The sequence below is a fragment of the Candoia aspera genome, chromosome 4 (assembly GCF_035149785.1).
Source record: "Candoia aspera isolate rCanAsp1 chromosome 4, rCanAsp1.hap2, whole genome shotgun sequence".
NCBI classification, from domain to species: Eukaryota; Metazoa; Chordata; class Lepidosauria; order Squamata; family Boidae; genus Candoia; species Candoia aspera.
The window spans coordinates 4,932,319-4,945,116 of NC_086156.1; the positions used below are offsets into that span (position 1 = coordinate 4,932,319).

The 12,798-nt window shown below is 40.4% G+C and overlaps 1 protein-coding gene across 2 annotated transcripts in view; it reads left to right on the forward strand.

The window, feature by feature from the left end:
- The window catches only part of CTDSPL (CTD small phosphatase like), a 66,117-nt gene that overhangs the window by 31,429 nt on the left and 21,890 nt on the right, over positions 1-12,798 (forward strand). The window contains exon 1 of one of the 2 annotated variants that reach the window (XM_063303326.1): positions 2,027-2,248. The exons of the other annotated variant lie outside the window; for it this stretch is intronic. Coding sequence (XP_063159396.1) covers position 2,248 — 1 coding nt within the window. The 5' untranslated portion in view covers positions 2,027-2,247. Of the gene's footprint in view, positions 1-2,026; positions 2,249-12,798 lie in introns of those variants that run through there. 2 annotated transcript variants of the gene reach the window in all.

The window sequence follows — 12,798 nt, forward strand, 5'->3', positions numbered from 1 at the left end:
CCTTAGTTAATGAATGTCGTCCCTGATTCAATCACTGTGTCTTGCAAACATTTTCTCCCTATTTCCATCCCTTTATATTTGTCTGCACTAGCCTGCAAGTTACTTTAGGTCTCCCAGTTCAAATTACCCTTTTGGACTTTCTCACAATCCCTTTTGTTTGTGTTCTCCTTAATAATCTGAAATCACCAGATCTGAATATCTCATTGTTAATTCTCATTTGTGCATAATAATGAGCATCCCCTCCCACCCCAGCTTTCGCTGAACAACAACTCCCAGTAATCTTTTTTGCCACGTTAATTTCTGCTCCCATACCCTATTGGTCTGCTTAATGTCAGGCTTCAAAAACCATAACCAGAGAAGACTCCAGCAGGCGCAGTGGTAAATATTGGCAGCAGGGGAAGAACTCAAGGTTGAGCAAGCCACTCACGCAAGCCATACTGAAGGGGATTATGGTCACATCATGGACCACTCATTCGTTCCTTGCTACGTCATTTCTATCTGCATGCTTCTTAGCACTTCCTAAGATTGGCACCTTCCCAGAAGATGCTTTGCTTTTTTCTGCAAAACTTTCCCGTTAAAAGTTACCATTTTCAAGTCCTCAGGTACAAAGGCTGAGCTTGGTTGTACACATTTCCTTGTGTAAGCACCAGGCAGTATTCCCTTTTGGGGTACTCAAGGCCAAAAGGAACAAGAAAGTAAATCAGAGGAGGCGTAAGGTGAGGAAAGGAAACATTCCTAAACTCTCACTTCCCTATAATAAAAGGAGCTGAAGCATACCTACATGCCCATCCTTTTTTGCTTCCTTTGAGAAAAATGCTTCAGAGGAGATTACCTACTGCCCATTAACATTCTGTCAGCTCTTGCACGACTTAAGGCATTTCCATCCATTGTCTCATCTTCAGTAAACGTCCTAGCAAGCTACACAAATTCACCCATTTGCTCTCGTTGCCATTCATATATAATTTGCAAACATTCACTCTGTTTTCTCCTTCAAATACCGGTTACCTTGTCTGACGCATTTATTTTCAGATCCGCGCTCCTTGTTGCATCGTTCGCTGCAAACCATTTGGTTTCAAAGCCGGTAGTATGGCGTTATCTGGGTACGCCCACGTTCACCTTCCTAACCAACACATCCCTAACATCACCACAAAAATGTCTTACGTTTTATCCATATATTTTAAAAAATGCAAGATCTGTGATGTGGAATATGATTTCTTTAAAACCTGAATGAGGCTTATTTTTAAATTATTTAATGCAGTAAGGTCTGCTCACCTCATTTGTCTTGGGAAAGCCATTTCATGCCCTCTGTATTCCATGATGAACAGAACCTCAGCTAAATGCAACCTAGGGTATCCTCCATCCCCAGAAATCTCGGCCATTTTTTTTCCTGAAAACTCCCAACTGTTTACATACTAATGTTTTACCTTTGGTGTCTCTGGGTTGCCAAAAAAAAAAAGCCTTTTCCCACTAAGCAATAGAAGAGGCTAGTGGCATTTATGATTAACTCCCCTCTCATCTGTTCTACGTAGAGGGAGACGGGAAGGAACAGTGAAAGGCTGAGGTGACAAGTGATTTTAGGGTGTTCCTATCCTGTCTTTGCTCCAAGGGTTTCAAGATTGCATGAACAGTGTTAACCCTTTCTTTGAAGGAGGATTTAGGGAACAGACTAATCTTCTACTTCTGCTAAGAGATTAAAAAAATGGTTCATCTTTCTCTGGTTTGGTCATTTAAAACTGTCCCTGTAGGTTAACATTCTTACGCAATTAAATGTTGCTCAGTCTCGAAAAAACTAGATATATTCGGTATTAATTCACAGCTGGCCATTCCATATAGATAGTTTCTTAGCATATATTTGTGATAAAATGTTGAGCTTGATTCCTTCATTTTAGATCAAGGATTGGGTTGTACTCCCTGGAATTTTTCCCAGTACATTGGTTTGGAACAGGAGCGTAACAGGAAATAGTAGAGAGTCTGTGCATGCATTACATTCCTTTCCCGCCCTGAGAGAGGGGCCAACAGACAAAGCTTTCTTCTGGAAAAGAAACAGGCTGCACAAAGTTCAACAGCAGATGCAGCTACAGAATCCAAACATCCTTTTCTGCTGAAGAAAAGAACTCAGCCTGCTCTGTTCAACAACAACAACAACAAAAAGAAACCAAACGGTGTGGCAAGTAGATACCAACTTTATTTAGTGACATCCCCCTTGGATGTTTGCTGTGAAAAGACTTCCAGAATGACACACTTGCTAGTAAGTAATAAGGGACATTGCGTACCCAGAGTATTTAAGAAGTAAGGTGGAGGAGGATCGGAGGAAATGTGCATTATTTTGCAGTGCTTTCAAATTTAGAATCTCTTCGTGGTCATGTTAGCATGGGCTCATAGCGTGGTAGCTTGCATTCAGTTAAGGACAGCAGTTTTGCCTAATTCATAAGCATTCATGACCTAGCTCTTGCCTGAATATATTTAGCAGTTCTTCTTCCTGCCTCTCTGAAGTCCAAAGTTTGGGAAGCACAGGGCACAGGCTTAAATATGAAAAGTTCCTGTAGAGGTATTAGGAACATTAAACATGAGATAAAACCACTGATCCACCTTGTCCAGTTTTGTATGCTGCACTAGGTAGCAGTGTAGAGATGAGGGGTCTTGAAATCCATTTTCATCTTTTACCAAGACAATGTTTTCCACACTTCAACTTTTATGATTGTTGAAATCATGAACTCTTGCCATCCCCAAGTTAAATATTTTCTGGATTAAGCAAAGAGTCTTCAATTACTTAGTTTTTGCTCAAGGATAGTAGGAGTATCCTTTGCCTCAGTATTTCTTAATGGGAAACAGACATATATTGAATTCAATGGCCTTTTCTATTGCTGCTTGTCTGCTTTATTTAGCCTTGGAAATGTATTAGTCTGTGAACTGACAAGAGAAATAGGAAGGGACTAGACAGCAGATGGAATCATATTAGGCCTACATATATAAATTGGATATTGGAGGGGGAGAGATTATTTTGCTAAGGGAATTGAAGGAAATACCAGTATTACATAGAGGGAAATAAGATCTGGTTCCTGTGTTTTAGTTTTAATTAAAATGGTTTGTGGCAGAGGAGAACTACTTGTTTGGTCACCATTAAAGTAAAGCGGAACATAGCAATTCTGAAGTAGTATAATGAGTGATTTGGGGGGACATATAAGTGCTGCTCTGTTGCCTGCACTTTTTAAGATTTCCATTTTTACATGATACCTATTTATGTAGAAGCTAAACTTAACATGAGCAAGGTGCGATGGGCTGGTCATCGGTAAAAAAAGTGGAATTTGTCAAGTGAGTCTTTGTGGGAGAACACGGTTGGTATATATTCACACATTAAAAGTGATGCAGTGGGAATAGTTCGGATGCCTTTGGTTCTGCATTCAGTTTACACCCAGTGTTTCAGACATGCAGTTGGTAACCTGCCAGTACAAAGTAGGAGCAGAACAATGAACTAAAACAAATGGAGAAACTTAAATTTGTTTCTGCTCAGATACCATAAAAGCATCAATTTCCCCATTACAGCCTGTGCTCTGAATTAGCATTAAGTCTTTCAGATGTCTCCTTCCTTGTATTCTGTAATACAGTGAAATAATTACACCGCTAATGAGTTCTGCAACTCCTTGAAGGGCCAACATTTTTCTTTAAGGACTCTTGTTCATGTTTTCCAATCAAGTTTCTATTACAACTCCAAAAAATATTTTGAGAAATATCAAAAATGAGTAACAGTTTAAGAGGGAAAAAAACCCCGAGCATCTGTAAATACTAGCTTTTGGTAGACTGATTACAGTACTATACAGTTTAAATGCATTTTTAATACAAGTAAATATTTAAATACTACGTTTTACAGAAAGAGATAGAAAAAATACAAAATACCAAAAAAAAAAAAAATGGGACATGAAAAACTACAAAAAAACAACAGTGGGGACCTCTATCTATCTATCTATCTATCTATCTATCTATCTATCTATCTATCTATCACATGTTAATCAAAATGTCAAATTTCTAAATCTACCTTGGGGGGAAATATATAATCAATTATTCCCTAACATCACAAAATATTATAAAATCTATGCCACAGAAAAACATGAGACATTTTTTGTTCACGAGATAAACTTGTCCTTTCAAAAGATGGGTAAGTCACGCATCTCTTAAACCCAGTCCTTAATATGAGGGATGTTACTACTTTTCCAGTTTCTCAAAACAGTTTACACCAGACCCGATACAACCATAACTCCTCAAAAGTAAGCAAATTCCAATGTTTTGAGATATAATTTAACTTCATATTAACATCTTTAACACACAAACTTTTCCCCGTAAATCTATTTATGTACATTAAAATGTTATTTCAAAAAGATGTCAATGATTCATAGGACCAAATCATGAGTCAGCGACCCCTCAAATTGTTTATATATCCAGCAGAGAAAATCTGACATCCATCCTTCCATATACAGAGTTGCTGGGTGTTGGGGAACATATAAATTATCATCATTATCACATTTTTGGGGGTGTCCAGTAAACTCAAGATCTTTTGATGAATCAGTTTTATTGTTAAATCCGCTGAAGCAGATTGAACATTTTTAAGACCTGCAACCATTCATGTTTCATTCTCTAATTCATAAGCCATAAATGTCCTTAATATTGACTTTGAAAATATTCTTTAGTTTTTGATACAAAAAGGATGTGTGTTTAATTTCAAACATTGACATCATCAAATATATTAACATCTTGGGTTTCTCAGACAGAGCCAACGCATCTGGTCCATATTGAGACGTTAAAACATGCTTGAGTTGATTATATTGCTGCTGTTGTGAATTAGGAAGACAAAATTCCACTTGAAGTCAAGAAAAGTCTTTAAAATAATTACTACAAAGTAATTGACTTAAAGTACGTATTCCAGATTCCACCCATAGCTTCCAATAGAACATTTTACCCCCTATTTTTAAGGAGGAGTTTTTCCATAAACTTAAATATTCATGAGACTCAACATAAAAAACCAATTTATGACCCAACAAGGCCCAGACATGTTTGACTACTTATAATCCAGGGAGTGAAATCCCCTTTCTATTATGAAATCCTAAAAAGCTTCCCAACAGAGCCCACAACAGTTAATGTTCTACAGGAAGTCCTCCCTTAGCAATCACAATTGGGAATAGCAACTCCATCGCTAAGCATCACAGTTGCTAAGCGGAAAATCACATGATTGGAGGATGTCACTTTCCATTCGGCCATTAAGTGTGTCACCGTGGTCAAGTGAAGCATCGCACAACCGCAACTTGTGATTTTACTTCCATGTTCTCCATTAACTCTGCTTGTCACAAGCCGGTTAGGAAGTATGCAGATGGCGATCACATGACTGCGGGATGCTGCAACAGCTGTAAATGCGAAGATTGATGACAAAGCTTTTTTTTTACACTGCTGTAACATCCAACGGTCGCTAAATGAGGCAGTTGGTGAGGACTACCTGTACTAGGTATTCATTCCACGTAGATGCAGTTGAGAAAAATATAAGCTCAATAATATTTGTTAAAATCTACTAAGTTAAAACCACCATCTTCAATAGATAATCTTGCTTTAGCTAATGAAATCCTAGGTAGTCTATTTTGCCATATAAAGTTTCCTCGATAACCTACCTATCCAAAGCAAATATTTATTTGGGATTAATGTTGGAATGCCTCTTAATACATAAATCAATTATGAGGCAATATTCATTTTAATGACATTAATTTTACCCCACTAACTGTCAGGGTTGAGGCGAAGAAACGACGCTGAGCCAGGAATCACGCTCTAGTTCTTTATTGTTTCAGCCATACGTAGAATCTTGCCAAACTGAGCAAAGCGAAAAGGCGCTAGAGAGAAATACTCCAAGCCATCTTAAGGCGGGCCCTGTCTCAGCTTCTTGGCCGGCTGCCCAAGGTCCTCCATACTGTAAGATCGTTTCTCCCCCTGGAATGCACCCCCTCCTTCCTCTCTGGCGACCTCCATTGCACCACCTCCCTCCTCAGAGACATGTTCCACCACACTAACTTAATGGAATTTTGATCCCTTTATTAATATCTCTGTTCTCTAAAACTTTTAACATACTTAATTCCACGTACAGGTATCCCTCGCTTAACAACCATTCAGTTAGTGACTGTTCAGACTTATGATGGTGCTGGAAAAACCGACTTGTGACTGATCCTCACACTTAAGACTGTCAGAGCATCCCCATGGGCACATGATCATGATTTGGGTGCTTGGCAACCGGTTCACATTTATAGCCGTTGCAGCGTCCTGTGGTCACGGGATCACCGTTTTCGACCTTCCCGGCCAGCTTCTGGCAAACAAAATCAATGGGGTTCACATGATTTACTTAACGACCACATGGTTCACTTAAGAACTGTGGTCATTTGTTTAATGACTGCTGCAAAAAAGGTGGTAAAATCGTGTCGGATTCGCTTAATGACCGCTTCGCTTAGCAACTGAAATTCCAGTCCCAATTGTGGTCGTTAAGCGCAGACTACCTGTATTTAGAAATATTTTGGGGAATATAAAACTCTACATATGTGGCAATTACAAAGCCTAAATCTTTGCGTTGTACAAACGTCCTTCTGCTTAATTTAAAAAAAAAAGTTGAATTGATTCTGCTTGCTTCTTGTTAAGCACCAAATATCAGAATGCAAACAAAGATTGGCTTCAGTAATTTCTCATCTTGTATTTTTAGCATTTTCAATTACAGGGTGGAGGACTCTTGTGCAGCTGTCTGATCCGTAGATCGTATTTGTGGCTGCCCTGTCTGATGCCATCTTGTGGTTCTCAGCCTCGGAAGATCACTGTGAGGCTGAATGCAGCCTTTTTGAGCCTTGTGACTGTCACTCCATGAAACTCATTTTTTAATACATCCTTTTGAGAACCCGGTGAATCAACTCTCTCTCTCTCTCTATAGTCCCTTCTATTTATGGCTTGCTGCAGGATTCAGACCTCCATAAAAGCAAGTCTTAACTTTCTGTTCCAAAAGAGGTCCCATTTTGGAGGAACAGGTAGACCTAAGGAGTCCACTGTCAGTGTAATACAGTGTTTCTCAACCTTGGCAACTTTAAGAGAGATGGACTTCAACTCCCAGAATTCCCCAGCCAGCAAGCCACCCAGCAGCTGGCTGGGGAATTCTGGGAGTTGAAGCCCACCTCTCTTAAAGTTGCCACGGTTAAGAAACACTGATGTAGAATCTAAGTGCAGTGTGGATCAGAAAGTCCCTCAATCAGATCCTATCTGATTTAGACTGATTGAAACAAGCTTTGTCTTACCAATATTGTAAGGCTAAAATTGACCATGCTTCTGGAGGTGCCATGATTTATTTCACCGAGGTTGCTTGGAATCACCGTAGAATTAATTTTACTGATAGACAAACCTTTTTCTAGCGAAAGCCATATTCCCACGGTAGGCTGTGAAGCACACACCGAATGAGATCGAGCTGAAATGTTGACCGGGCTAGCCATTCTTTCTGATGCCCACATTTCTCTCTCTCTGGATGTTCCTTTCCTTTTTCCTGTGCTGCAGGCTGCAGGGGGAAGGAACAATTGTCTTTATTGGAAGTCTGAACTACTTACTCTAGGAGCACTTGTGAAATTAATCTGAGCACTACATGAAATTAGGTCGAGCCCCAGTTGTCCCCCTGGGACTGTGTTGCTCACCTCTGATTTATCACCATGTATTTTCCTGGCCACCTTGCGGGAGGGTCTTACTGTGGAACACCATCATAACACCCCCCTGCCACAGAAACTCTGCATTGGCTTTTATTTTCTTCTGTAAAGCTTCACATGTCATTTTATGACACAATACGTTTGAGTAATTTAAATGTTTTTATTCTGCTTCTCTACTCAAAAAGGCAACAATAATAGAATGTCTGTTTTTAAACCATCCGGTCTAAAGCATAGAAGAGTGAAAAGTATCTAGGTCAGTCTTGCAAAAACTATAGGAAAAAGGAAGGGCTTCAAACCTTGCCTGAAAGCTAAACCAAGTTAGTGTTAGACCAGCTTCAGAGAGTAATGAACGCTGCAATATGTGATGGTCATCAGAAAGACCTGCTTTTTGGAGAATATTAACTTGGCTTTGTTAGGGGATATCCTCTGAGGAAATCTACCTTCCAGGCCACAGATTTGAATGGGTGTAAGTACTTCTTGCTTGGATCAAAGCAATTTATGGCTTTAACAGCCAGAACCAGCATCTTGAATTGTATCTGGAAGCAAATTGTTTACCAGAAATAGTGGGACCAAGGCTTTATGCCACATAGCACAGAAAAACATGGCTTCCCTCAGACTTCTTGGGTCTGTCCACTATATGCTCTTTCGTAAAGCATCATCATTCAGAATATGTCAGGAATAAAGCCTTGGACGTCCTTGTGGGATTGGAAAGTACAGCGGTGGTGCACATGGAGGGATGTGGCTGAAGCTTTACACGTTATCATAGAGTTTCAACCCCAAAGTGCCTCTTATAAAATATCTGGGAGTATTGTGAGCCTCTCAGGCATTGACTGCAAAATGTCTCCAGAGGGGAAAAAAGGCTGACACTTGTTTAATTAATATTCCATTTAAATCGTTTAATGTATCAGCCGGAAGTTCTAATATTGTTCGTTCCTTTTTTTCTTCATAGGATAAAGTGGGGGGATTCCCTCTTTGTTCTGTTGAGTTGGCTGGTTCCTTTTTTGACTGCTTGGCTTATTAAAGGATTTGAATAAAGTTTATGATAGCCAGGCATGCAAATGCTGCTGGATGTCTGTTTCTGCTCCCCAGCCACCCCATCCTTCTATGTTGAGGACTCTTACTTCCTGCTGTCAGGCACCAGCGATCCTAGCCTTGTGGCATAAGGGACTAAAAGTCAGATTTCTGCACATTACTATATGCTGTCTTTACCAGTCAAAAAAATAAGTCACTGCATACACCAAAAGCGAATAGAAATTTAAGCAGATGTCTAGCAGAGTATTGATATGCTCACCTTTCAGACAGCATGTTACTTCACACCCTCGTTAGTTCTCTATTAACGGGTGTTCTAAAGCGTCTGGCGCATGGCAAGTTATGAAGAGGTCTACGGACAACAAAAATTTGCCCTGCGTAAGAGACTTTAAAACGGAACTATATGAATTACAGAAGATTAGTTAGTAGCTCATTTTTGAATGCAGGATTTTTCTTTGGCTGTGTAAAGCTCTAGATTGCAGACCCTCAAGTGTTTGGATGCCTCGTATGTTGCTTTTAAAAATAGATCAGCCGTCCTTGTCTTTTCTTTTCTTTTTAATAAGATGCACACGATATATGCAACTTATTAAAGTAAGGTAAATACATTTGCTTAAAAGTGTTACTTAGATGTGGTATAATACAGCATCTACATACGGCCTACTAAAATTCTAAAATCCTACGTAGAACCCTTGAAGTCAGTGTTCAAATATCCACCATTTCTAGAAGGATGTAGAGGCCGCTTAGATCATTTTTACACTGGGGCCTTATAGAAACATTTTATATACAAAATGGTAAGCCTGTAATGCTAGATCTAATCTTACTTCACATCCGTAGGAGATTGTGATACATATATTGAAGTGTGATCCAGTCAAGGGTATCCTACATATGCCCTGCTGTCCCGATTAGGCTAGTGTTTTGCAATGTAGGAAATAATTCTTTGGAATACTCTCAGGACTATTTGAGACAAGCATGAAGGACCGAACCTAGGTGTATAACTTCTTTTTATTTCTTTTCCCATTCACTCTGGCAGTCCAAGCCTTTCTGTCTCTGCAACAAACTTGAAGAACTTGATGGGAGGTACAACACTTAGGTACCTTTTTGTTGTTCAGCCTCAGAGAATGAAACATTTTTATGCTAGTGTCAGCCAAATGTTAGACTATATCTCCCATCACTTCCCGCAATAAAAATATATCTGCTGTTGATGGGTGATGGTAACTGTAATCCAGTGCATTTGAAGGCTGCCTTAAATTGTCCATTTTCTCCCACTCACAGACATAACTACAGTGGTGCAGTCTTGAAGCTGTATTAATTGAAAGTGGGGGCTACTGAATAGTGTGTTTGTCTTTACAGGTTATCAAACTTCTTACAAAGTTACAGTTTCAAGAGAAAAAAAATACAATAGGTCATTATTTCCCACTAGTCACATCAATAACAGCCTCGTGTGGCGCAGAGTGGTAGGCGCAGCGTTGCAGCCGAAACTCTCCCCACGACCCGGGTTCGATCCCAGGGGAAGACGGGTTCTCTCTCGGGTAGCCGGCTCAGGTCGCCTCAGCCTTCCATCCTCCCGAGGTCGGTCAAAGGAACACCCAGCTTGCTGGGGAAGGAGACGACTGGGGAAGGCAATGGCAAACCACCCCGCGATAGTCTGCCAAGAAAATGTCACGAAAGCGGCGTCCCTCCAGAGGGTCAGACAGGACTCAGTGCTTGCACAGGGGACCTTTCACCTTTCACACTTTCTGAATTAAGAGCCTCGTGTGGTGCAGAGTGGTAGGCAGTATTGCAACCGAGACTCTCCCCACAACCCGGGTTCAATCTCAGCGGAAGCCGGGTTCTCTCTCGGGTAGCCGGCTCAGGTCGCCTCAGCCTTCCATCCTCCCGAGGTTGGTCAAAGGAGCACCCAGCTTGCTGGGGAAGGTGACGACTGGGGAAGGCAATGGCAAACCACCCCACTGCCAAGAAAACGTCGCAAAAACGGCGTCCCCCCAGAGGGTCAGACACGACTTGGTGCTTGCACAGGGGACCTCTCACCTTTCACATCAATACATCTCCCTCTTCTTTTGTCTTAGAAGAGAATCCTTGTTTGTCCCCGGCCATATTTCCACAGGTAGTAACAGCAGGGAAGTAAGAGGGCAGGAATATTATTCTAACAGATTAGTTCTCTAGCCCATCCAGTTGCTTGCTACTGCTTCTACAGCTGGCAGTTCCTAGAGGAGAAGAGAGGATGAATTACTCTCAATCACAACCATAATTTAAGTACCAGTAAAGCCACCGACCCCTTGTTTTTAGACGAAAGACAAACCCACTGTTGACATCCTGAAAGAATCTTACATATTTAACTAGTGAAAAAATACTCAGTGCTTCTGTTTAATGATAACAAAAGTCCTGACATGGAATTTAATACAGTGTTCACAGGAGTGCTTCCGGAATGATTTATCTCAGTTCCAGACTTGCAGAAGCCTGCGTTACTCTCATCCTATTCCAGTGAAGCAAAGAAAAACATTTCTTGTTTTACAAGCACAGTTTAATAGCTTGTGCTCCAAGCTATTGCTTTACACTGAAATCTATTCTTTTGTCGCAATGCAACATGAGGTTCTTTTGAGTCAGAGCAAACTGGATAAGCTCAACTTTCTTTGCAAGTCCTAACTTTGAAATGTTTGTAGAAAATGCCTTACTTCATTATTATAAAAGATGTCAAGTTGGGCTTTGTATAACAGAGAAAGGTGAACAAGGGCCATTTAAAACTGTCTCCAAATCTTTTGATTATCAGTCCTCTTTTGTCACTTACTTGCTCATCACTTTGAATTGAGGCATATGCTGAAAGTTTTTTCTTTTGGCAGCCTCTTAGTGGAAGTTTACGGTTGAAAACTTCTGAAGAAACCAAGAGATTTAGGATGCTTGAGTTGAGAAGTGGTGAAGAGGAAAGAAATGCTCTATGCAAGACAATGATACTCAGTGTTTTCAACTTTAAAAATACGTAAAAATAACTCAGTGTTTTTCAGAAGCACTGCTGCTTAGCCAGACACAAAAACCTAGATCTAGCTCAGAGTCCTCAGTCTGTAGTGAAATGCAGGTTGAGGCTAAGTTGTTTTGTAGATCTGTGAAGCAAGTATATAACTGCCCACTTGCATGCCCAATCCAGATTATACAGTGGTCCAATTTAAGAATGAGAAATAAAGGCTAAATTCTCCTAAGTGACAGCAGGAGGCCTCCTCCCTATGATGTATTTGATAGCACTTTCGTACAATATAAGAAAGTACAACTGTATTTGTGTTGGGCCTACCATAAACTTCAACACAACTATGTATGTGTGAATGATTCTTGAGTACCAAGTTGAAGCTTTGAGGCCAGAGGGGGGTTAAGTCCTGAATGCTGCTGGTCTGTTTGTGATTGCATCCAGTTAAGGTTTTTATTATGCAAGTGCCCTGCATAATAAAAAAAATTATTACTATTTTTCCCCCAAAAAATAAATCCCATTTTACAGGTGTTCCGTTTATACATTTCCTGTGTTTTCCCACAGCACCTTCCAGGGCAAAAAAGTCCATTAAGGAGAAAAAGGCAAAATAGCTTCACAAGGCCTTCTTGTTGGTAGCACCACAGGCAGTTGGCTTGGAAACATCATTTGTTGCAAGGCTTTGTGGACTTTAACTGAAGGTTGACAAGTGGGACCCACCCAGTGAGCGGCCCCATAATTTTGAGCTACAAGGCTTGGGTTTCTTTCTCCCCTCCCACCCACTCCTCAGAAGTTACTTGGGATTGCATAAATCTAGCCAGTGCCCAAATTAAGTCAACATGCCATAAACCTGTCTCAAAATCTCCATCTGCTGTTGAGCCTTTCCTAAAAGTTAACCCAAGTAGGGGTTCTTTAAGGCAGAAAACTTATTGCAGTTAGCATTGTATAACATGAGATTTAGGAGTTGTAGAAGGAGATTTAGTGAGTTCATACAAGCATCTCCAGTACCATTCATATTATGGAATGATAAATTTCCTTGCCACAATAGGAAACCAAACAGAAACCACTGGATCCATTGGATGTCATGACTTTTAACGCTGGCGGGTGGCAGAACGGTGTGCA